Source organism: Synchiropus splendidus, chromosome 2, assembly GCF_027744825.2.
Source record: "Synchiropus splendidus isolate RoL2022-P1 chromosome 2, RoL_Sspl_1.0, whole genome shotgun sequence".
NCBI lineage: Eukaryota > Metazoa > Chordata > Actinopteri > Syngnathiformes > Callionymidae > Synchiropus > Synchiropus splendidus.
Genome location: NC_071335.1, coordinates 27,077,550 through 27,103,810, shown reverse-complemented (window position 1 = coordinate 27,103,810; position 26,261 = coordinate 27,077,550). Strand labels below are relative to the sequence as shown.

The 26,261-nt window shown below is 47.1% G+C and overlaps 1 protein-coding gene across 3 annotated transcripts in view; it reads left to right on the top strand.

Annotated features, from left to right (window-relative positions):
- The window catches only part of LOC128754896 (protein ELFN1-like), a 92,582-nt gene extending 66,321 nt beyond the window's left edge, over nt 1–26,261 (top strand). For 2 of the 3 annotated variants that reach the window (XM_053857861.1, XM_053857860.1), the window contains 5 exons: nt 551–597; nt 19,407–20,020; nt 20,085–20,238; nt 20,949–21,115; nt 21,314–26,261. In XM_053857861.1, coding sequence (XP_053713836.1) covers nt 19,761–20,020; nt 20,085–20,238; nt 20,949–21,115; nt 21,314–23,375 — 2,643 coding nt within the window. In that variant the 5' untranslated portion in view covers nt 551–597; nt 19,407–19,760 and the 3' untranslated portion in view covers nt 23,376–26,261. The remainder of the gene's footprint in view (nt 1–550; nt 598–19,406; nt 20,021–20,084; nt 20,239–20,948; nt 21,116–21,313) is intronic. The other variant, XM_053857862.1, reaches the window with a different exon arrangement.

Sequence of the window (26,261 nt, the reverse complement as noted above, 5' to 3'; positions counted from 1 at the left end):
GGGTAAAGGAGATGACGTCAGATAAGGTTACGGGCATTTTTAGGAAGTAGAGTAGCACACACAGGAAGCAACGTGAGATGATGGCGGGTGAAGACAGGGTGGGTGGAGTGGTGGTTTCACTGACGTTTCTCATCCTATATGAACCGTCACTAGGATGGTGGGATACGATGCCTAAGGTGAAATCAAAATACAGCTTAAGACCTTCATTTGCATCCACGAAATAGCGTGCACAGGCCAGAGTGTGGCGCGGAGTTGATGATGTTCTCCAGCTGTGCAACTCAAGACAGAAGCAAATTGTTGGACATGTACTGTGGATCACTCCTCTCGCTCGTGTAGCTGTACAGTTCAGGAAGGACGACCTCAATTTTGAGACACTTCAGTTGCTACGTTACGCACACAAGGAACTGATGGCTCAGTGCTCTGCCTCTCTTTTGAGTCTACGGTGATGCAAGTGGCCTTCAGTTGTTCCAGCACACACACATTATGAGAAATTCAGAAAAAAAAAATACATTTACTCTCCGACTGACATTATTTTTGTCTTACTTGACAGGGATATTAAAGTGTGAGAAGACATCGTGTTGGTCCACATCTAGACAGGTAAGAAGTCCTTCCTCGATGTTTTGTTCCTCCATCCTTCAGTCCGTGACACCATCAGTTTTAGCAGGTGGTTTTCTTCGACATGGTTTTCTGCATCGCAGGCCGACAAATAGCAGCAGCGTCTAAAGATTTATGAGACAATTCTTTGTCGGGTGATTGAATAGCAAGATGGCAGCTCAGTGGATATGGGCTGCCGAGTCAAAGCAACGGCAGTTGCTATGTTCCGTTCCAACTTTCCATCTGGATTATGAGCTGCTGAACATAAATGGGAGTGAAGCAGACGCTCTCACTTTTCTGCTGATGAACATCGCCGCTACCTGTCCGGACGCAGGTTGACCAGGGTTTGGTTGCTGCTCCAGTCTTGGAAAACAAAGCCAAGGAGCCAAATCCAGCCCTTGAATCCATTTCATGTGGTCCACAGGAGCTTCACCAGAAAAAAAAAATTTTTTTAAATATGAGCAGGTCACACCTTCAACTCATCGGCGTGGGAACAGCGACTTTCTAAACACCTGTCATATCTTGATAGGAAACCAAACTGGACTTGAACTTCACAAAATCTTGCCACGAATCGCAATGTCATGGAAGTCACCAAAATACAGTAGGATTTTTTGAAACCATGCTATAGTGTTCTAGTACTTAAGACTCGAGGTCTCAAGACCTTTTTCATTGTTACTCTGCCTTGTCTCGGTCTCAGACTGGGCGGACCCGGGATTTCTAGTCAAGACCGTTGGAGAGCGATGGAGCAACCTGTCAGAATTGTCTGACAGGGCCATAGTGGGTGTTGGGTTGGGTTGCCACCTGTGGGTTTTTCTTTCATTGGAACAATACCTGCACCCACTTCAGCTCATCAGTGCCTCAGACTCTTCAGATAAACTGTCTTCATCTTGTCTCGGTCTCGACCTCCAAATATCTTGACTCGGGTTTGATACTATACAGTCTCGATAATGTCTTGGTCTCGGTTGGTGTGGTCTTGACTACAACATGACGGTGGCACACTGGTCACAAGAGGTACTGTATATAACTCGTGGTATAAGGTCTGTACCTTAAGGAGCACCACTCTGTGTCGCTCCCTTAGTCCAGCCATCGTCCATTGACGTGCTAGTTACGGTGTCAGTGTCTGTGGAGGTTAAACATTTGATCCACACGGAAGGCGGAATCTCCCCGGCATGACAAAGTCCAACCGTCAATATGTGCTGTAACCTGTTGTTCTAGACCAGGGCTCACACACCGGTCCTCAAAGAGCCACAGTGGGCCCAGGTTTTTGTTCCATTTCACCAATCAGGTGTCTGAAGACTCAGTTGACTGTGAGTCTGGACTGGCTTGTTTCAGCTGCACCTGCTCGGTCAACCAAGGTGTGCATGTTTGGTTGGAACAAAAAACTGCGGCCCGTTCGTAGAGCCCTGCTCTAGTCACAAAGGACTTCCATTTATCTTCTCGTAAAGTTTGAATTTTGATCGTGACCTTGGTACATTAACAACAATACAGTGAAGCTCCGCTATCAGGCCTATAAACTAATGCTTTGTTTTGTGGCTGTGTGGCTTTTGAAGAGCTGTTACAAACGCCCTTGTCGCGGCAGACGTTTGGCACCTCTCCACCTTCACACACTTGGTACAGCATGTAACCTCTGTGCTATTTGTGCAAGCGTGCACTTTAGCGGTCTCCTAGATCATCGCCATGCACAGCACAATCTGGGGAGAGAATTAACACAGCAACACGTCCAGAGATTCTATTATGATTAAAATCTACCGTGTGCGCTGAGATCAATAATCTCAACGACTGCGTCTCGGACTCTGAATTACAGTCACGACGGCACTGCGGAGGGTCGTCCGTCAAACACATGGTTATCTGCGGGGCTGTTATCGCTGCCGACGTGTGCTGCTGGGAATATTCTCCCACGTCTATCGGCGGCGTAAAGATTTACACATCATTATCACCGTGGCTCATGACCTTCATTTAATTGCCATGGCTTTAACCTCGGCGGGAGGGAGGCCACGTCCTCTCTCTCCTGGATGACCTGTATTCCTGCCTGCACACGACAGCGTTTGGGTCTGTCAACACGGATGAGCGGAAAAAGTAAGTGTGTGTGAGAGCCAAACCTCGTGTGTGAAGCGATGCTTGTGTCAGCATTTGGGAGCAAGAGAAGCCGCTGCGTTTGAATTTGAAATCAGAGACACATGAATCATTCAGTGCCGGGGTGACGTCTTGGTTTAGGGTTATGGCTAACAGTGAGGACAGCTGTGAGTAAGCTGAGGTTTGGGCGTCTTTAAAAAAAAAAACAAATCAATGCAAGTCAATGTGATGCCCTCTGAGGTGGTGGAAGAGCAAAATCTTCAGATGATCGGTCTTTTTTTTTACCGTCAATCGTAAGGGGGGGAATAAAAATCAATGACTCCCCGACTGTGTGGGAGAGACATAAGGAGCGGAGTCAAAACAGCACACCAGCTGAAGTGCAGAGTGTCCTTTCCTACTTGCTCAACAGAACACTGATACATTACGGCAGAAGTGCTGTGCGACCTGGTCACAATATGTTAGCGCTAGATATTTGCGGCGCTGCTCATTGCAGGTGTTGGCTCCATGGGCCTGACCCACTTGTCCCACACATGCAACAGATCCGCCGAAGGATTTGGGCTATTTCTAGTTGCGGAACAAGAAGGTGCAAGAGGTTACTGTCATCTGGGTATAGCACAGTTGCAACACACCCTTGTAATACTGTACATTAACCACAGTTGGGATAGTGGATTTTTGTTGCTCCTACCACCTTAGCTAAGCCATGGGATGCGGCAGCTTTCGTTCTACACACAGTCGGGATTTAAGGTCCCTCAATTGACAGTGCATTTCGGTGACTCAAGAAGGAGGAGAGCCATATAGGGGTTAGAAACAGCAACTGACATCCCTTACAATTCAGTGAAGAGAGCTTCCGAACGTCACCCTGACCCCCTTGTGCTCCAGCATTTCTCACAGATACCCAACTGGACGTAGATCCAAAACATGAAAGCGCATGTTGTGTTCTTGTAACCACTGTCTCTGAAGGAGGCCCTGGTGAAAGGATGGTACTTGGGTAGATCAAAGCAATGACTGCACCCTGATGTACTGCACTCACTTGGCTTCCTTCTGGTTGCCACCCAAATATTCCCATCCATTGAACGGAATGAACACCTCAGGGACGCTGTGGCACCATCCCGGCTGAAGGGATGAAAAGGATGGTCTTTGAAGACTCTTAAGTACCCATGAGGTCACGAAGCACCAGCTTGACTTCACCCACTGGGGAATCGTTTGTTCACCAAGCCAGTTCAAGTCCTTTACAACTGAGGTCTGATCTCTTGTTCGGTCACTGGGGGCAGCAAACCATGAAGTCCTAAGAGGCGCCTCAAAGGTCCTCATGGGAATCTTCAGTGAGTCCCTGCTCCCACTTAGCTACCCGAGTCTTGTCTTGAAGCTTGCGTTGGCAGTATTCAGCACTGATCACTGCAACAGTTCCGTTTGTTCTTCACCAGCAGAAGACAATGATGAACTCAGACGTGCTGCGGAAGCTGAACCCTGTGAGGACAAGGCTGATGAGCGACTGTTCAGGCAGAGCAACATGTCAGAAAATCGGCCATTTAAAAACCAATTTGCCAAAAGTCCCATTAGAACTGAGACACAGTTTTGATTACAAGGCAAATACACGACAAACTTTTGATAAAGTACAGCAAAGAAGCGGAATCGATTTAGCTTGGAGTAAGGCCTCACTGAACTCCATTTGACTCCCAGAAGTCCCCTGTGAGCTGCAGCCAAACACGGCAGATCAGGAATTACAGGCACATCTGGGCCATCAGTCATTCAGCCGCTATGACTCGCACCACGTAATGATGCGTAATGATACGACGACAGCCGCGGGGCTTTTAGAGGATGCTGACCATGCAGGACCAAGGGCAGAGGCGGTCTCATTTCCAGGCCCGGGGAAAGCATTTGGACTTCTGCTCAGGGGGTTTTGTTCGATGATTGTAAAGGACTGAACATGATCATTCTGCAGCCACTGCGATGATGGGGAGAATATTGAGCGCTGCATTAGACGCAGTGACTTCTGGCAGTTTCCCAATGAAGGTGCAAAGGACAGGTACTTCACCCAGGAAGACTTTTAAATCAGGTTTTTAGAGACACAGTTTATGTCCCGACATCAGAGCTGCACTAGTAAGTATTGACATTTGAAGGCTGGGATTTTCTGGTCATACATGACCACGTCCTGTCTGCGGACATGAGTAGTAAGATTACTTTCTCCTTACTTTCCCCTCTAAGTCTTTGGCTTTCGAAAGTGTGAGTTGTGTTGCCACCTTTGTAAAGCAACGTGTGGTTCCGGTGACAGCTGAGAAAAGCCCGGTGCACAAAGACAGTGCAGTCTCATTCTGAGAAACCCCTCAATCCTCATTCTGCAGTAGTCACTACACCGTTTGCCACAAGCTTCAGGTGGTGCCTGATTTGACTCCACCTTAAAGACAGGGTGATTCTGGATGTCCCCACAGAGAAGTATTCTGGGTGGAGGTGAGGTGATGAGATTACAGAGAGAGGGAAGACTGGGCCTCCTTGGACCCGAGAACCCTGCTGTCCCTCCCTCTGTTCCTCCATCTCCCCCTGTCCTCTGCTTCCTCTTCTCTCAAACCTACAAACCTCATGTCCTCCTTCACCACCTCCATCACTCTCCTCTGTGACCTTCCTCTCCACCTTCTGCCTGGCAGTTCTAACCTCAACATCTTCATCTACCAATGTACTGGCTCTCTCTCTCTCTCCTCTGTACATGTCCAAACCATCTCCATCCAGCCTCTCTGACTTGGTCTCCTAAACACCTGAGCACATGTGCTGTCCCTCTGATCCATTTGAAGTACATTTTTAAAGCGCAGCATTATTTAAAAAAAAAAAAAAAATAAATCTACCTGTGATACTGAAGACTCAATGAGTAAAAATGAGATTTCTTCATCTCCCGAATGCTGTGAAACGCTCCATGAACGGAGCACGAAACACATGAGGTCAAATCACAAGACACTGCGATGCTACTAATGAAAGTGTCTCCCGGGAATCTGATTTTATTCTTTGATTTAGCCTCTCTGTGCTCCGCGCCTGATTGTGATCGATGGGCCATTGACTTTTTTTCTCTTCCTTTGATATCCGCGAAGCTGCCTTGATAAGAAGTCAAATGTCCACTGAGGCTGCTGTGATCACTTCAGTCATCAAGAACTCTCGAGTTTCTGGCGCAGATTCAGGGAAATTGTCGGGATGGTCACTTCCAGTCTGAGCGCAGCGGACGGAGCCATCTTGTAAATGAATGTGACACGTTTCAAATTTCATCCGGCATAAACACAGCCGTTACTCATGTCGGAGCAGGTTCGCCATTCACAAAAATCAATGCGGCGAGAGCGTTTTGAATGTCAGATTTGTTTTGGCTGCTGGATAATGTGGGGACCTTGTGAAACACCGACTCCTCCAGGGTCACGAAGGTAGAAGCAAAGAGGTCACACGTGTAGTGGGATCAGGTTATGACTGGGTTTATTGAACTGGTCCACTTCAGGAGGACAGGAATATGACACTTTTTTTCCTCAGAATTCTGATCTGGCAGGGTCAAAGTCACGCGATAAAACACGTCTCTGGCAGGAAAGGTGATCTTGTTAAATGTCCTTGTTTTCAAGACTGCCTGGGAGAGATTGTGGTTTTGGAAGCTTGGCACGCTGCTATCAAATAAGCACATGTTATTTTGAAACTTGCTGGGTCAAGGTGACATGCACACACTCTCTAGTACAGTCTGGCCTATTATTCTCCAACAGCGATTCTCTATTAGCGGGTCGGGGACCCTAAACTGGGGCCCAAAACAGCCCTCAGTGGACACGTTCCTGGGAGCATTGATTTTACTGAATCACCAGAAAATGGTAGACTCAAGTCAATGCCTCTTAACTCAGACCTGCGAACCCATTCACTGTCACTACATTTCTACTAACACAGTCAGATGAGCGTTAGACATGTCAGATAATCCTGCCATTATATTGACTCTAAATTCATGAGTAAATATAGAAAAAAAATTCTGTGGTGAATATGTTATGATTCTCATAAGTCAGTTAAAAAAAAGTCCATCCACCACTTCCGAACCGTAGCCACTCGCCCTCTCTTCTCTCCACCCCACACATCAAACCCAACAAACAACGCGAGTACCGGCGGGTGCAGAGTCATCGAGGCGGCAGGTTACACTGACCTCTTTCACAGAATCCCCATGTGTGGGTCCTGAAACACTCTTCTCTGGACCGCAAGTAACGCAAACAGAGAGCTGTTCAAATCTCGCCGAGTCTGACCCCAGAGTTTTGGCGGGAAAGTGCCACTTGGGTTTGCTCCACACCACAAACTAGCGAGCGCATGATCCGCTCATGATCCAAGATGTTTCTGTGAAGTTCATCGAGGGTCGTACCAGCACAAATAAACAAGTTTGCGGCGCACAGACGCGCATCTCGGTGGATTATGTAAAGCGGAGGAAACCTGTAAATCGGCAGCCCAGACACATCCTCTTCAGCTCGCACCTAAAACCATTTCAAATCTCTGCGACGACTTTATTTTGGTGAGGAAAAATGACTAATAGAATAATCCCTCATCGTCGCTTTTGAAGCTAATTCCAGGCTCCTCTCTAATCCAGAACAATACTGATTTTGGGCACTGAGACCAGAAATAATCTCTCCAGAGTTTGGTGTGTGTGTGTGTGTGTGTGTGTGTGTGTGTGTGTGTGTGTGTGTGTTGTAACCGAGTCGGCTGTTGTCGAGTGAGAAGGCTTCGCTGAGGGGGAAGGCGTTTAAACTGAACAGCTATTGTACGTCCATCAAGGGTTTTTCTTATGCAGGAAATTGTGCGCCTCAGTGAGTGTGTTTTTCAGAAGGGGCTTGACATGAGCGCAGTGTGAAATACAGCCAATGCAGCTCACCAGGTGAAGGACTTGCTGTACCGACCCACCACCTTTAAAGTTGTGATAGGATCTCATTCGTCATGGCTGCGACTCTGGTCACTCGTGTACCTTCTCTTTACTGTGCAAAGAGTGTGTGTCTCTATCTGTGCTGCCACAGTTGAAAACTCACATTCACACAGACATCACTCCGTCCAAATGGAGGCGACAGAGAAGCAGTGAGATACTGTAGCTCGCTTGATTCAGAGTTCTGCTGGGTGGACGTGTGTCAACAGTGGAGATTGGAATATTCCAATGAATCTCCTAATGCCATAAAATAATGATTTATGGTTTAAAATGCTAATATGCTCACACATTATGTATGCAGAGCTACTCATCCTGTAGACGGCACACAACAGAAGCTCACGAAATGCTTCATTTACAAAGTGAAGGTGACATTCCTCAGACGTTTTGTGACATGTGCCACCAGTTTACCTTGATGTTGCGCACACTGGTGGCTCTCTCAAACATCCAAGAAGCAAAACCGACTGATTTACACGTCAAGTCACCGTCCGTCGAGCTGCTATTAGGTGCCACCCATTAGGCAACGTTTGTCGCCTCAAACGCTGACGTTTAAAAATCTGAACTTTTTCAGGTGATGCACGTGACAAAAGTGGTTGCTGGAATTTATGAATCACGAGCTAACAGCTTCCTCAGATGATGAAGGGCTACAATTCTGCCTCACCATCATGTGGGCTACCAAACACTGGCAGACTGACCCACTTCTTTTCATGCGACTCGAGTGGCGCAGGGAAGTCGAATTGGTGACTAGACACCAGCGATGACTACAGAGCGAGTGTCTCTCCAAGTCATGAAGACACGGTTACAGCGGTTGTCTCCTCTGTCCTGGTATCTACATCTCAGACTTGGTCCAACACTCCTCTCCACGTGTCCAAGTCATCCTGCTCACTTGGTCCCTCTCATAGATTCCTGTCTAGTCACTCCAAATCAAATGACAAGCACAGTATCTTCATCTCAGACTTGGTCCAACACTCCTCTCCACGTGTCCAAGTCATCCTGCTCACTTGGTCCCTCTGACAGATTCCTGTCTAGTCACTCCAAATCAAATGACAAGCTCAGTATCTTCATCTCAGGCTCCTTTAACTCTGACCATCTTGGCTGTGGCCAGTTCAAAACTGCTCTGTCGTAACCGTCTTCTCCTCCTGTCCACCCCGCCTGCACCCTCTTCTTCACCTCTCATGACAGTTAAAGAATCGTTGCACAGCAAAGACAGGATCCCAACTTAGAGAGTATCACAACATGTTGTGAGATGAGGATTTACTGCAGTCACCAAAGCAGAACCAAGAACCTTGACGTCCTCGACTGCAGCCTGATAAAAGGTTGAGCGAGGAAGTTCACTCCTTTCCTTCACCCTGTGCTCCGTTTCTGTCACATCTGATGACTCCATTTATTTTGATTCTACGAAGACATGTTCTTCACGGTTAACTTGGTGCGAGCAGCCATGTTTTATGTCATTGTGAATCTACCGGCCGCACGTTTGGTTTGTGTTGGCGTGCCGAGCTCTCTGCGCTGGAGGGCATTTCCACAAGGTGTTTCTCTCAGGTCAACAGAATTTACGATGTTTGGACAAAAAGATTTACCGAGCCGTGTTTGTTACAAACACCTGCAGTCGCTCGCGCGACAGAGAGAAAGGTCGTTCCAATCAGGTCCCCGGAGACGCAGTCGCTATCGAATGACCTTGGAGAGGTTTTAGTAGATTTGTATTGAGATGGATGGTGCCTGACTGTGATGAGGCGCTGACCTCGCCGCCTGCTTTATATCACATGTCACACAGCAACACACTGCGGTAGTTGAGGGAATTATATAAAATGTTGTTTTCACCCGTCTGAGTCAACTGAAAATAACAAGAGCGCTGGTTCCCTCGACGCTGGGCTGACCAGTTCGCACCCCCACATCTTTCATCCGCGCTCGCAGAAGCTCATTATAGCTCCAGCAGTCAAACACACGCCGATGTACATCACACACACGCACGCACGCTTCACTGTTGATTTGGTTGCCGTCCAGAATAATTAACCTTTCCATCAATCACTGGATCTTCATCACCCACATATTTATGGATCCAGCTCAGTACGGGGCTCAGATGAGGCGCCGTGAAAGTTGGTGATGAAGCGCGGAGCTGCTTCAATACAGCAGTATTTAGATCCTCCTGTGGCCCCAAGTAACTCACTTACTCCACGTCATTCCGCCGACACCCAGCTGAACCGAGTCATCTTGGCAGATGGCTCGTACCACCGGCGAGAGCTGTTCATTTCATGGGCCGCTAAAACCAAAAGAATCCTGTCACTGAAAGTTCCGTTTTGATGTCTCAGAACTGCCTCAGTATTTCTGCACCAATATGCCGGAGGCTTGCCTTCAAGCTTGATGTTTTCCTCATCACAGTGGTTCACTTTGTGAACAAGTGCCTCGGTCTCCACGTGCTTTGTGTTCTGCATGGCTTTAGATACGTTGGGTGGTTCACAAAAAGTGTTGTTGCTGTCCACTACTGCTTTGCAGCACCGTCACGGTCACCTCCAGCTGACACACCTCTGTAGTGTTACAGGGCGCTTTCTCGCCATTGAGCTTCTGGAGCACATAAAATTATATTTTTTTGGGGGGGCCTGGGAGGAATTTCATTTCAAACCTCCTCATCATATTTAGAGTCAAATATTAATGTCGTGTTAAACAATATTCAGAGAATATCCACCAGGATTTTAAAAAATTCTTTGGCTTTTTGTACCTTATTTTTTGCGCAATATACATCCTGTGGATGTCAGCACTTCCATGAACTAAAATCACCTTCTTGTCCCCACCCGCTTGCCGTCTCTTCTCTTCTCTAAAGTCTCATTTCACCATTTAAAATCCGATACTGTCCTGTAGCGCCTCGTATTGTTCCCTCACCACAGCTGAAATCTGCTCACATGGCTTCCCATTACGACCACAGCAGCATACGCAGTGATGTAGCGCCCTCTGGACAGGCCATTACAACTCAAGCCGAGAAAAACCAGGTCAGGCGCGGAACGTTTGTATGCCTCCGTGGTCTCTGAGGTCCGCTGGAATACTTGTGTGTCAGCAGAAGGAGCTCATGCAGAAAGCATCGCTTCTACACATGTACACAAACAGACACAGCTGTTTGAACACAAGGAGTTTCACTTGCAGAGCAAGCTTCACACAGAATTCTAAACTTTGGCAAGAATATTTGGGTCAGTAGCACGGGCGAGGTTAACAACCAGGTGTTGGGAGGGATCTGTTAACAAACAGCAAGCGTGTGAATTCCACAGAGTCCAATACTGCGGGCATCCCATGATCATCACCCCCATCCTCACTACTTTTGAACACCAGGTAAAGCCATGGTAGAGGAACATTTGACTCGACTGAAACCCTAATACAACGCTGAAGACTGACTTCTGCGTCAACAAACGTCCACCTGATAACTGTTAATACGATGCGCTGGGAGTGAAAATGCGTTGCAACATTGTGGGTTACCTGACAGACAGCAACCGCTGAATGGTCCCAACAGACAACATCAACATGAAATAGAAGTCTGTAGCAAGGAAACACCAGATGAACAGCCCATCCTTCCGACGCAGCTCTCCTCACTGGCTTACACTGGATGTCAGTTGCGATATGCAGCGAGGAAGTATGGAGTTTTTCTCCCACTTAGAAAAGATGGAGGGTCAGGAATTTTCATCATAGGTTCATGTGCACTGTGAGAGACATAATGTAAAAAGAAAAAACAGAAATCACAGTGTATTTTTAACTATTTTTTTGTATGATACTGCTGCTAGTAACTGTTTGAACACCTGTCTGTTAGCCACCCCATACAGTCGGTGAGTCTCCAACTACTAACATGGACCAGACCAAAGAGCTGTGCAAAGACTCCAGAGACAGAATTGTAGACCTCCACAAGGCTGGGAAGGGTTTACCGGGCCATAGCCGAGCAGCTTGGTGGGTGGGGCTGCATGCAAGAGCTGACCTCGTGGGGTCTCAATGATCCTGAGAAAGGTGCGGAATCAACCAAGAATTACACAGTCTTCCATTGATGTGAGTCAGGATGTGCCGCAAAAGGCGGAACATGTGCTTCAGCATAGGACGCACTTCCCAACCTCAATGCCAGGGGAGTGAGGATGGGTTGGAAAGAGTTCTGCTCGTGAGTAAAAAGTACTGCAACAGGTCGGCGAAGTTTAAAGTATCGACAAATAAGGCTGAATGGGTTGATGGGTGAGGACGGGCAGGTGGAGGGCCTGATGGAAGAGGTGCGTGTGGCACCAGTAGACCTCGTGATTGTACCTGGACCAGCACCGTAATTGTGGCCGGTGGCTTCATGAAAAAAAAAAAAAAAAAAGTGTCAGCACCACCTGAGAGAGGAGAAGCTGACAGACAAACACACACAGGTGTGTGACGCGATGGTGTGTGTGTGTGTGTGTGTGTTTGATCTCTTTGAGCAGGCAGGAGGCCAGAGAGGCTTTTAACACACTTAATGGGATTTCACAGTGTGGAGTGCACACACTGACAGACACAAACCAACGTTGAGGATAAACACGTTTGAGAGCCATGTGTGATCGCCGGCAAATAAACAGGAACACACTTGGATAGAGAATGGATTTGTCAGGCTGCCGTTTCTTAGGCAAAACTCATTGTAGTCAAGAGCGCAGACGGAGATCGGTACTCTGCTGGTGAGAGAAATGCAGACGATGACACCTGAGTGGAAATACGTCCCTGCTTCACTAACATTTCTGCGACACGGAACAATGTTGGGCATTAAGCATATGTATTTCTGTGCTCAGTGACGCGTCAAACGTCCTCCTCAGGTCTGGTAGAGGTGTCATTGATACATCTGGTTGGGTGAGCGAGTCCTGCATATCTCGGAGATGTGACATGATCTGCTTGGAATGTTAACTATAGTTTTAGAGGTATTGATTCATTTCTGCAGACTGGAATGTTTCACTTGAGGAGGAAGTCAAATCCCCCTTCCCTCGATCTCTTCCAAACTCCTCTGACCTTCATCTGACCTTTGATTTTTCTAACTTTTGATTTTATTTCAGGACTCTTATCTCTCCTCCCTGTGAAATTACATCAAACATGGTTTATCTGCACCTTCTTGTTTTTACCAACATACTTTTTTATCTGATCTTAATTTTCCTTACTTTCTTTATCTCCCTTATTCTCATCGCCGTCGCTTTTCTCCTGCAGGATTTCGGGGAGTTTGAGTCCTCAAGCTAACCTGCCCATGTTATTAAATTTTAAGTTGAAGCGGTGACTCATTTTTGCTTTTGCACCAAGAGACGTAATACACGAACGGACGGACGAAGCACGGGACACAAGTACGTCTGGGATGAGCCTATGAGGAGCAGGGAGTGTGCTCCGGTCCTGTGTGAGGGCCACTCAGGTCAGAGGTCGCACCACTAGGGGTGGTCCGATTTGGATGAAACAGTACAGGGAGAGATTAAAATGTGACAATAGAAGGGTTGGTGAACAGAATCAAAGACATGACAGGCTCAAAGAGACCGGAGTCAAGCCCAAGTTGTGATGGTTAGGTTAGGTACCCAGCGTTATCACTACGTGTCCTTCCTGACTATCTGCTGCAAGACACCAACATCTGGTTTCCATTCTGTTTGATTCAAGGAAAGATCGGAGTTTTAGCTGACATGTTTGATCCTTAGTCAGGGATCTGATCATAAGTCAGAGTTCCCCCTCCATCTTCTTTTTCTTGCAGCTTCTCCCTTCAGCGGAACACCTGTCCTCCTCCTGTCCTCTGCTTCCTCTTCTCTCAAACCTCCAAACCTCATGTCCTCCTTCACCACCTCCATCAATCTCCTCTGTGGCCTTCCTCTCCACCTTCTGCCTGGCAGTTCTAACCTCAACATCTTCATCTACCAATGTCCTGGCTCTCTCTCTCTCTCCTCTGTACATGTCCAAACCATCTCCATCCAGCCTCTCTGACTTGGTCTCCTAAACACCTGAGCACATGTGCTGTCCCTCTGATCCTATCATCATCCTGCTCACTCCCAGAGAGAAGCTCAGCATCTTCATCTCTGCTACCTCCAGCTCTGCCTCCTGTCTTCTCCTCAGTGCCACTGTTTCCAAACCATACAACACTGCTGGCCTCACCACCCTTTTGGACACTTTCCCTTTCATCCTTGCCGACACCCTTTTGTCACACATCACACCTGACACTTTTCTCCAATGATTCTATCCTGCCTGCACCCGCTTCTTCACCTCTTTCTCACACTCTCCATGGCCCTGGGCAGTTGAGCTCCCCCTCAATGCAGCACCTTTGTCCCTTTTGTGGAGCAACGTTGGCTCTACAGTATCAGTCAGTCCAGAGGAGATTCCAACCATCTCAGCTGATGCAGAACGGAATGTGACAATGGCAAGGACAGTTCATTCCGTGGGGCAGAAGAGTGGCTTCAGTCAAAACCCAGCTCCGTTATTTGTAATATGCAGCTAGGATGGTTGGACTTGCCAAACATATTTGTGTCAAATCATAAAACAAACCTCCAGAAATGTCTTCATGAAGCCTTGTCATTCATGTTTGTCCGTCAAAAGTCCCTCTTTCTATTGACTCCAGCTTCTTCCCTTATCTCTTTCCCTCCCCACTCTGTCTCTCCTCTGAATACTAAACGCATTACGTAAGCGCACATCCCTTCAGCAGAGAGGATCAGCCGTGGCATCTCACACATTCGCCGCTCACTGCAGGGGAATGACAAGTGGAGCGCTGCAGCGCCCGTGGAAGCGATTTGTATCAGATGTATGTTTGATTCCGCCGTTCCACTTAAATAAGCACTGAAAGAGACACGTGCGTGACGGCGATATCCGTGACCGTTGCCCTTATTCAAGCGGGGACGTTTCCAGCTGCAGTGCACGCGAGCTGAGGGTGTAATTATCGCCTCCCTGTCAGGTGCAGGTTTATGAATGAAGCTTGGGATCCACCTTCAGCTCTCACTGTCATGCTTGTGGCCCAATAATAAATTATCTTTCTTCTTTCAATAGTGCACACGTTTCCACCCACAGCCCACAAACAAACCAACATGCTCCTCAGGTCCTTTCATTCACAAAAAAATTGGTTTATCTCTTGGTAAAAAAGGTCTAAATTTACATGCAACCCAAACTGCTGGTGTCAGATAGAGGCAACTTTAGGGGAATGGAGGTCCAGTCACATCAGCAAGAGGTCTTACGAATGTGAAGTATTGTGCCTGACTGTAAAAAAATGAGCAACACCTTGGGAGACATGGGGAGGCAGTGCCCAATTGGAGAAGGTTGAGAAGCTAAACACTGACTTCGTCTTGACGCTAAAGCTTGTCGTGAAGCTCATAGAAGATTAAACGCTGGAGACCTCGCCTCGAAATGTCGGCGTCAGTAGTTACCTGCAATGACACCGGGGTGGACTCAAGCCTTCCAGGATGTCGCCTCCAGCTCCATGTAGCTCGGAAAGACGTGTAAAATCTTGGACTCACATACCCAGTGAGGAACAGCTGGAGAGGAAGATGAAAGACATTAGAACACATTAGTGTAGACTTGAGTGAAGAACATGCAGAACCTTGGAAGGGGAATCTTCTAGTCAAGAGGAATTCCAGGTTCAAGCCTGATGCCATGCCTCATGTGATGGACTTATATTTCCATTAGAGCTTTAACGCTTTCCATAAAGCAGTTTGTCTCGGAAGTCCGCTGGCCATATTTTCATAATGGAATTGTCCGTCACGCTCCATGTTTCATATCGCTTATAGGAACATCCATCACGCAGAGTCTGTACGTCAAGTCAACGCAGTCCGTCACGACTAACCTTCATCTTGATCTGGCCTCCTTCTTGAAATCCTCTGAGGCGAAGGCCGGGCCGTGTGGAGGAAACATGTTGGCTGTCGCTTTCCGCGATGGTTGTGTGATATCATGTGACGTTTGCCGCCTTTTTTTTCCTGAGAGTCTACCATGAGGTTTGGAGAGTTGTAGCGATAATACGTGACATTTTCCAGGAGGACTTCAAATCGCCTGGACATCTAGCATTCACGCTTGGCGTCTCACAGTCGTAGCTGCCTGAGAGCCAGTGGACTTCTTGCACTGCTTCTCCTTGCTTCTTGTTCCGTCATCGAGCCAAATCAGTCAGGATGAGTCAGTTGCTCACATTTCAATTTTCAGTTCTGCTTCGCCGAGTGTGTCCAAAAACACCAGAGCGGTAGCTGACAGAAAGGCCGGGAACTTGGAGCCCCGTGGGGTTTGAAGTCTCCTGGGTTGAAAGGGATTAATTCCTCACCAATGTTTGCAAAGAAAAACCCATAAAAGGGGACAAGTTAAGAGATTTCTTAATTCTGTATTGTAATGGGATGGATCCCGCACACTTTGGGGGTTTCTAAAAATGATCGTGATCCCAGTGGGGCACTGTGCTAACTTTCTGCTTCTTCTTCTGTAAAAAAAAAAAAAAACACTTTCAAATCTCAATTTAAGATCAGCACAAATCTTTTCCACCAAGTGAGAGTGAGAGAGAGAGATGCCGTCTCACCTGTCCCACCATGTCCTCATTCTTCCATATCCATCATTCATGGTCCAACACCATCTCTCTGTTCCATCTTCCAAACCATCGACCAAACTTCCCTCCGATCTTTGGGCAGATTTAGGCCTGGGGTGCTTCCTCTTATGAAAAAAAGACACTGTTCAAATACAGATCAAACTATCCCCATAATTCAAAATCCTTGAAGACTTTTAAACACTAGTTTATGAAAGAAATCTGTACAGAAAACTGGAGCAGATATTGCAGAACAATAAGCTCGGGATTGTAATATAAGCAAGTTTCCCCATGCTAGAATCAGATGTTGCTCAGCTTCAGCAGAGAGGTGTTTGACCAGCCAAGCCAATACCAACCTTTGACACTGTGACTTGATTACAACTGAGTCCAAAATATTCTTGATGGTTTTTCAATGTTTCTTGTCTCTTAGTGCTCCTCCAATCCAGCAACTTCCCATCAGATGAGTCCAGACTCTTCTGCCTGTAGGGCACCATGGAAACCATGGACAGTCAACAGACAAATTCTTTGGAACGTGGCGCTGCTTTTCGACTCTGGGCTTAGCTAATGTCCAACTGATGTTTCCAAATCAGGTTGTGTTGAGGTTGAAGTCAAAAACTGAGGGAGAAAATGTGAAGCCGTTTCAATGCTTAACCACTGGACGCAACCAGAGCTGTCAGAAAGTGAGTGGAGGAAAGTGCGTCCGAGAGCTTCCAAAAAAGGAGGCCAGTTCGCTCCGCTAGCAGCCAGTTGTTTTGACATGAATTAAATACAAAGAGACCAAACCACAAAGGCATCTACAAAAAGAATATTTCACAGAAACGTCAAGTCCAGTAGACTGATATCTCAGATCCAAATGAAGCTTTGAAGTCCAGCAGAGAAATTAGTTTCTGATTCTTCGCGTACAGGAGCAGCTCAAAGCTTCAGCCCAACACAAACCACATGCTGTCCTCATTTCTGGCTCAAACACATTTCGGAGGAATCTGAAAATAGCCTATAAAGCGACTTGAGCGTGATGAAAGGAAAATAAGGAAGAAACGCTTAACGGACATTCTATAGTTTGTGAACAGAAATAGAACAAACGGACCGTAAACACTACGCCGCATTGCCGGCGATTGAAATACATGTCTCTCCAGTGAACGTAAAGGTTGAGGCACACAGATGTGCTTCTCCTCTAATGGCGCCATGCCGTTTTGTCCGTTTCGCAGGCTTCCTGGGACACAAAAATGAGCGTGCTCGTGTGTGTTTGCGTCATTGACCCTGTAGACATCTACAGTCTTTTCAATGGCTTTCCTTTTTGAGATGCTTTACGCAGCTAGTAAAGCAAACACCCTTCAACCTTTCGTTCCCCTCTCTCCGTGAAATAGCTTCTCTATGGAGCTCATTTCATCCTCCATCCTGCGTCTGAGAAGCAGGCGGGTCACGATGCCGAGTGCAGCGGCGAGTATGGAAAAATTCAACTGTGAACCTAACACTCTTAACACTTGTTCCTGTGTACACACCTCGGTTACTACTCGTGTACTTATTTCTGGAGGAGGTTGAGTTCAGGTCACAGACAGATTCAGGTCTGCTGACATCACTTCCCTCGGTCGGTCAGGTGGAAATAAGCCCACACTGCACTTTCATTACAAGTCCTCACTGTTGTTTTCTCCACATCCAGTCCGGTTCAGCAAAATGCCCATGTCATGAGCACGTGAGCATCAGTGTGTGGGTTCCCGCTTAACACTCTTGGTGCCATAGTATCTGAGTAATAGTGTCATATTGTGTCTTGTTAACGGCCAGTCATGTTCATTTAGGCAACGGAAGTAGCTATTTGCTACACAGACATACAAGTTAACGTTTGTTCAAAAACCAAACCTTTAAGTGCTGAGTATGTTGTTCAGTTAACTGTGGTTCTACAGAATCCTGGATGCTGGGTAACTGGCATCTCAATGAGAACCTGCATTTCCACATTGATGTTGAACAGGTCTGGGATGTTTTTCATCATCCATCAGTGTGAGTTTTAGTAGTTTTTCTGTGCAGCCCTCTCATGTAGCTTAACAAACAGCTGTACCCCAACATACTCCTGTTATCAAGACGCACACACACCCACTCATATGTCACCATCTACAAACTTGGAACAAGTCGATTGAGAGCACAAATCCCTATTTGCTGGGCAGAAATTGTAATTCATTTAAGATGGACTAAATAGTGCACTTTAATTTCAAGAGTTGTGTTTGTAACATTAACCCGTGAGTCACAAATGCTATTCTCCAGTGAGTTCCCGAAGGCATTTGTTTTGTCATAGCACGAATCGCTCTTGAAGCGGCTCACACTAACTGAACAGTGACTCCTGAAGGGCCCTTTATGCCACACCTTAAATACAAATCCAGATAATTTCATCCGTATTTCTGCTCATTTCCACCAAGCTTACACCAAAATACGGGCTAAACGGAACAGTACTGCCAATAAACTGTCAGGGCAGTGTTGCTGTTACAACCTGATACGTAGCTCTAATGAGACACGAAGAAGACATAACAATGGCGGAAATGCTCCGTCCTCCAGTCGCGATATATTTAACGTCCTCACTGACCACCGCCTCCTACAACGCTGCCTCTGTTTCCTCTCTAGTGCAAGATGATGATCAATACTGACTCCACATGTTGGTTTTGTAGGTTGTTGTTGTCATAAACGTCTGACACTGGGCTGCTCCCTCTGCTGGATATATTGGTGTACAGCAATACCAATGGAAAGAAACGTGACCTGTGACATAATTGAAAAGGACGGGTACATTTTTGTTCGTAGAGGAAGCGTAAATGGGGCTTGGGGCTAACCCGAGTACAGAACAACATGGGACAACATGCATGTGCGGTTTTTCTGTACACGTGGCATCATCAGACCATGTGATGAGATGTCACATTTTGAGAACCACAGCCAGAGAGGAACTGCTTTCCCTCATAAATGGTCTTAGCCATTGACTGCGTTTCAGTAACAGCTACCCTTGAGAAAGCGGCAACCTTTTTCCGATGATGATCATCATCTCCTGTTGGATTTAGCTCTCGGCACGAAAAGGGAGACTGTGTTCCTGCTCCAGAGAAGCTCGGCCACTCTACATTGTCTTCTTCTTCCCACCTGTTTTCAGCTCTCAGAATCTCCTCCCAAACCTCCTGGTGTGTGCAGATGCTCTGAACGTTGATTCATGAGTTTGACTGACTGGAGATGCGAGAATCTTTGGAACATTTCCAGGTTCTTTGTCTTGACGTCACCGAGCGTGTATTACTTACATAAGGCTGACTACTTCCATCGCGTCGTGCCTCTCGCTGGATTGTGTTTCTTCGGCATCTCACAAAAAGACCTCTGTATTTCACCAACACCCCTCCTCTCCTCCTGCAGGGGCGAGTCTTTCCACTGCAGTGCGAGGGAAGAGCGAAAGACAAGGCGCGCCTGTCCCATCAGAGATGCAGATGGCCGCTATGAAGAGAAGCACCAACAACCGAGGAGAGAGCCAGACCTCCACCTGCCAGCAGACACACACCAAATCAAGCATCAGCCCCTAATTCTCTGGTCGGAACTGCCAATACAATTCACACACAGAGCTATGAAGAGCAGTGTCAATGAGCTGCGCTCGCCCCGTTCTTAATTTGGTTTCCCTCTTAAAAGTGCAAGAACATCCCGACAAAGTAACAAATCCGGCCACAAGAGTCAAGAGCTGAGCCCCGCGTGCACTTGTGGAACTCATTTTTTCTGATGGATTTTGCTGCGACGTCCCAGATGGCCCAGAAGAGCAGGCTGGTCGGGCACGGGCATCCTGCGACTGGAGGTTCAACATCGGCGCTTCTGTCCTCAGCCAGCTCATTCGTCTGTTGGCTCGCTCTGCTCTCTGTAATCCAGTTGCCAATGGTAACGGCGGACTGCTGGCTAATAGAAGGGGAAAAGGGATTTGTGTGGCTTGCCATCTGCAGCATGAACCAGCCGCCGTACGAAGCCATCCCGGCCCACATCAACAGGTGAGTCGCTCTGGGAAGAAGAAACAGCACATTCCACTCACACTCCACTCCTCTTCCTCCACAGCACAATCGTAGACCTGAGGCTGAACGAGAACAAGATTCGGTCGGTGCATTTTTCCTCTCTCAGTCGCTTCGGGAACCTCACCTATCTCAACTTGACCAAGAACGACATCAGCTATGTGGAGGATGGAGCGTTCTCAGCACAGTTCAACCTGCAGGTGCGACAGTGAAATGGGTTCACGACACATCACACAACTTCAGTGTTGTCATTTCCTGAATGTTGTCAGTCTGCTGTCACCCAACGTCAGTCTTGGACACGACTGTGATAAGAATCAATGGGAAAAAAAAAAGGTTTTAAGGAAACCAGGGTAAAATAAATAAACACTGAGGCTGAGAAAACATTACAAAAATGACACATCGGCTGAAGGAAAATTGGACGTCAAAATTTAGAAAAAAAAAAAAGTCTTAAGGTATCAGATAGCTTGAGTAAAAAAAAAAAAAAACGTAATAATGTATGGCTCATTAAAAACACTTAATCTGAATAATAAGTAAATAAAGATTTGGTGGAGAAATGTTAAAAAAAAACAATCTGAAATTGTGTCAATAAGATATTCAATAAGACTGAAACAACAAGCTAAATTTCAGACGAGGAAAAGGGATTTATTAGGAAACCACAGATTCTAATGACAAATGTTAGTATTTATTTTTAGCTTGGGAGCATGAGCGCTTGCCTGTTGGGGGTTTGCCAGGAGATAAAAACGTAAAAATCAGAGTCAATTCAGCTGAGCGCTGCAGCTTGGATCACCATGTGAAACACGAATTATACACTCCACGTTTGTCCTCTATGCTTCAAGCATGTAGCCACCAAGCCGCGAGCTGGCCAGCACCTCGGAGATTAGAATAATCCCACTTGTCTTTGTCTCTCCAGGTTCTCCAGATGGGCTTTAACAAGCTGAGAAACCTGACGGAGGGGATGCTGCGAGGCCTCGGCAAGCTGCAGTATCTGTACCTGCAGGCGAACCTCATTGAAGCTGTGACGCCCAACACCTTCTGGGAATGTCCTAACATCGAGAACATAGACCTCTCCATGAACAGGTGACTACTGAAATGCTCCACGTTTCACTCCACTGAAAAGAAATGTTTAAGATGAAAGTGGTGACACAAGCGGCACACTGCAGGGTGTTGGAATGCGGCACCACACAGAGTAAAAGACGGGTGGATGTGAGAGAGTATTTAGACGCACGCTGTTTGGAATCTTGGCTTGCTAACCGCTCTGGAAACATGTCTTCTCAGGATCCAGGTGTTGGACGGCAGCTTGTTCTCTGGACTCTCTAAACTGACCACCTGTGAACTCTACACCAACCCCTTCAACTGCTCCTGCGAGCTGCTGGGATTCCTCCGCTGGCTTTCAGCCTTCCCCAACAGGACTAGTGAGAGGATGGTGTGCAATGCCCCACAAGGCTTCTCTGGTTACAACCTCCTGAGCCAAAATCCCCGAATACCATCCCAACGCAACGCCCTCCACGTGCTGAGCCTGGTGTGCACAGAAGACAGCAATTCCACGTCATTCTACATCAACGGCCTTATAGATTCTACCACCACCACGTCGGACTCTCCCTGCGGCCTGGACGACTGTGCTTCAGGAACTCCGATTGACGAAATCGTCGATCCAAATCTCATCTATCCAGACCGCAGTCCTGTCATGACTCTGAAGCAGATGCTCCACAATAAAGCACTGATCACCGTTCAGATCCCAAATCCGTACAGGAAGATGTACATCCTGGTGCTCTACAACAACAGCTTCTTCACAGACATCCAGGCCCTGAAGGAGGTGAGAGAAGACATCGAACTGAAGCATCTTAAGCCAAATACCGAATACACTTACTGTATAGCCTCCATACGGAACTCGCTGCGCTTCAACCACACCTGTCTGACCATTCCAACAGGCCGCCGGCCTGGTGCCGAGAAAATAGCCAACCAATCCTCAGCCACGCACTACATTATGACTATCCTGGGCTGCTTGTTTGGCATGCTGCTCTTCCTGGGGTTCGTGGTTCACTGTCTGAGAAGAAAGAGGATCATGGAAGAAAAGGAAAGAAAGATGAGTCGAATTCAGAAGACTCTGATTGAGCTCAAGTATGGAGGAGAAGGGGATATAGAGGGCGGGGCTGGTGGGCCAATTCCTCAGAAGCTCGGGGCTGGCGACAGCCTTTCTAGGATGCCCTACCTGCCTCAGGGTGGCGAAATCGACCCATACAAACTGCAGGAGGTGCTAGAAACACCAGTGCACAAACCCACTAAACTCAACTACATGGAGGTCCGAGGGTCTGGAACAGAGAGGGAGCGTGAAAGGGAAATGTCACCGCAGGCTAATGCTCAGGGCTCGGTCGCTGAAATCTCAACCATTGCAAAGGAAGTGGATAAAGTCAACCAGATCATCAACAACTGCATAGATGCCCTCAAATCTGAGTCCACCTCCTTTCAACAGGGAATGAAATCGCCATCTGCGGGTGGAGGGGCCGTCTCCACAGAAGAACCGCAACTGGTGCTCCTTTCGGAGCAAGGTGAGCGCAGAGAACGAGGCAGTGAGTTCCTCTCACCTGTGTATAAGGGGGGAAGAGGAGAGCGAGGAAGAAGTTACCATCATTCCCTGCAGCGACATCACAGCATGGAAGCTCCCCAGACCTCAAAAAGGCCCAGCACATCCTCATCTCCGGGGTCAGCTCGCAGTCCCCGCTCCTTCAGATCAGAAGGTGGCTACCATTCTTCTGAGTCTCGCTACATCGATCGAGCATCGCCCGGAAAGCGGGGAGAAAGAGAGGATGGTGGAGGAGAGGCCGTCCGCACGGTCAACCCCGCGGCGGCTATCTTACGGGCTGAAGCGCAGCGGATTCGTCAGTACAACGAACACCGCCACTCTTACCCGGGTTCTCAACAGCATCTGCAGGAGCTGCAGCACCATCCTCAGATGCTGCAAGAGCTGCACCATCACCCGGGAGCTCGAAAGCCGTCCGTGTTAGATCCTTTAACTCTCAGCAGGCAAGCAAAACAGAGGGAACTGGCCTACTCCCAGTTCTCCCCCCACTATCAACTTTCTCCCCAATACCACAACCTCAGCTACTGTTCCAGCCCAGAAGAAGACGAAGAGGACGAAGGGCTACTTTGCACCCCAACTTTAGGGCTTTGGGAGCGGTTCAAACTGCATCGAAAGAGGCACCGGCAGTCGTCCATGGAGGACGAAGGATACGTGGCAGCAGGGCATGCTCTGCGACAGAAGGTTCAGTTTGCTAAGGATGAGGATCTCCACGACATTCTGGACTACTGGAAGGGTGTCTCGGCTCAGCAAAAGGCTTAAATTGAAGTTGAACGCGAGGATTATAAAACCGAGTCAGACTTGTAAATATGCCACTTACAACAAGTCTTTTCTCCTGAGATGTGATGGAGGACCAAACTAAAACAACGAACGCTATAGAGATGTTTTGTAATCTACCGCAAGTTATAGCTCGACTAATGTAGCTATTTGTACTACGTTTTTAAATAAAGAAACGGTGAAACTGAGATCCTGAAATGTCACTGGGCACCCGATTGACTGACTCCGCCGACGGCAGCAGATCAACCTTGCTGAAGGATTTTGGACGTTTTACGTGACACAAACACACGATGGATGACATAAAAGTTCAAGCTCAGGATGGGTCGCCAGGCAACAGTCTCAAGCAGATACCTCTTAGCAGAGCGACTTTCACGTGCCAAATCAAGCGAGGATTCGTAGACTGTACCCTCCGAACTGTTTTTGTATACAACATTTCAAAAAAGAAAATGGAGTATGTTGTTATAACTCTGAATTATTCTTATCTTTACTGATATTCATACTATTACTATGACCCTAATTAATAATCTTATTTCACTATGGCATGGCTGTTGTGTGACTGTGTTTGACTCTCGTTCGAGAAGTGAACAGAACTGGACAGAACTTTTTTTCTTTTCTCCCAAGAGGACTTCTTTCTTTTTTTGTTTTTTTTTTTTCTTTTGCTGGCTGCTGAGCCTCAGAGGAGCCCGTCTTCTCTCCTGGTGGGACCCGATCCTTGACCTTCGCAAGAAGGAATCGCTGTACAGTCGAGAGAAGTTCTATATTTGCAACATATAGGCGACTTATTTTCTTCGTACAACCTGTTTTTTGAAACCCTACCAGACTTTTCAGAGACCAGAATCGAGGACCTTTGAAAAAAAAAAAAAAGAAAAAAAAAGAAAAAGACATTAATTTTGAAATTTGTCAACGAAAAAACAAACAAAAAAAATCTGATCTTTCGAATGAATGTCCTCCGTTCCCACAAGTGGGCGGTGGGAACAAATCTGCACTTTTCAAATAAATCTTTTCAAGGACGAGCGGGGGAAACTCGATACACTGTAGCTCCACTGTGTTTGACCAATTTGTCTTTTCTGCTTTTCACCCGCACAGTTCAATTCCTTTCTACACTCCTGATGCCGAAGCCAGAAAATATTCCAGATTATTTCAACGTCCTCTGTGTCCTCTTTATATTGATTTGCACAAGACGATCCGCCGCTAGCTCACTGCTCCCTTCAATCACTTCTGAGACCAAAGTACTGTGGTAATAAATTTACTCTTACTCCACCCCCCGCCCCTCTCCGATTGGTCCCGGACCACCCATCCACCTTCATCCTTGCAGATATGACTCGGGCACATGCACTCACGCTCACACACAGCAATACACAGATGAATGTATCTCTTCGCAAACCAGTTTCTAATGTACCAGCGGTTTCTAACTGTGTCTGTTGTGGATGAAGATCCCTCTAGAGCAAGGTTCTCAAACTCCATTCAGCAAGGGGCTGCTGGAGGCAGAGGCGGGGCACATCGTGGGGGAAAGGTGCATATGGAAAATCAAAGGCATGAAACTAGTGAACCACAAAACAATTGCCCCGTGGCCTCTTCTGTCCACAAGTCGTGAGTTTGACATCCATGTACTAGAGGTTCTCCCCTGCTTTCAGAAGACGAAAAACAATGCAGTGAAAAGTTGAATGGGTAGACTGTGAAATGTGCTTTTCATGTGTGTGCGGGATTGACGGAGAAGAGTAGATATTCCTGTGATAGTGAACTGAGTCGAGAGCGTTCACTTCAGTTGGCTGAAGCGGCACAAGATCTGAGAGACCCAGACATCATGACAGATGTGACAGCGACAGGAACGCTACAGTATGAACGGCAAGATGAAAAGACAGGGCTAGTGATCCCTTACTCAGATCAATTGACCACAAAAGATTTGCAACATGACTCACAACATCCCTTTGTAGTGAAGACGAAACAGACTTTTAAAAAGGGTCTGCTTTGTGTTTGCAAAAATATCACAATAACACTCAAGATCTGATTCATTGACTCCTCCGCTGAGTGCTGACTTGCACCCCTCTCAGCTGATTCTCAGACCAGCCATTCATGAGGGCCAGTAGGCCCCTACTGTGCCTCCTAGTTGGTAAAGCAGGCTGTGATCCCCCCCCACATCAAACCACCAATGACATATTTCTCATGTGTTGCGCTGTGTTAAAAACCTCAACACACAGAAAAACATATCCAGCTGAAGTGAGCGTCTCGACGAACACCGAAGGCTTTGTGTCGGACACTGTATAGACAAACTCTTTAAACAATGTCAGAATGCTCAAGTTGTTAAAGCTCAGTTGACATTGTTATCAGTAGAAACATTCAGATTTTTGTTTGCTGAAGGTCTTCTCTTGAAGCGGTGACAAGTGAGACACCTCAGCAGTACGTCCTGTGGCTTTTGAAATAGTGAAGAAAAAAAAAAACAGCCTTAAAATATCTCTTTCTCAGACTGTGCTTTTCTAGAACCGCTTGACTCCTGAGCCTCACTTAAGCATTCTCTCACTAATATCAATGTAGCGATGTACTCCACTACTGTTTTGGGACAAAGTCCAGGATGGCGCTGGAGAACAGCGGTGGAGTGGGACAACAGACGGTCCTCATCCTGTCATCGGCTGACCCTCCTCTGCTGTTCTTCCCAGCAAAACTGTCTTACTCGGTTTCTTTTTCGATAAATTGCCTAGAAAGTGGAAATAAAGTGATCGACTTGACGATGCGACAGCGGAGCTGCGAGGAAAAGCCTCGATGTATTGTGAGTCAGGAGCGAGGCAGGAACACAAGCTGTGCCATCAGATCTCTCCGAGGCTTTCTCTCTTTCTTTTTCTTGTCAAGAGTAATTTAAATGAGCACAATAAAATA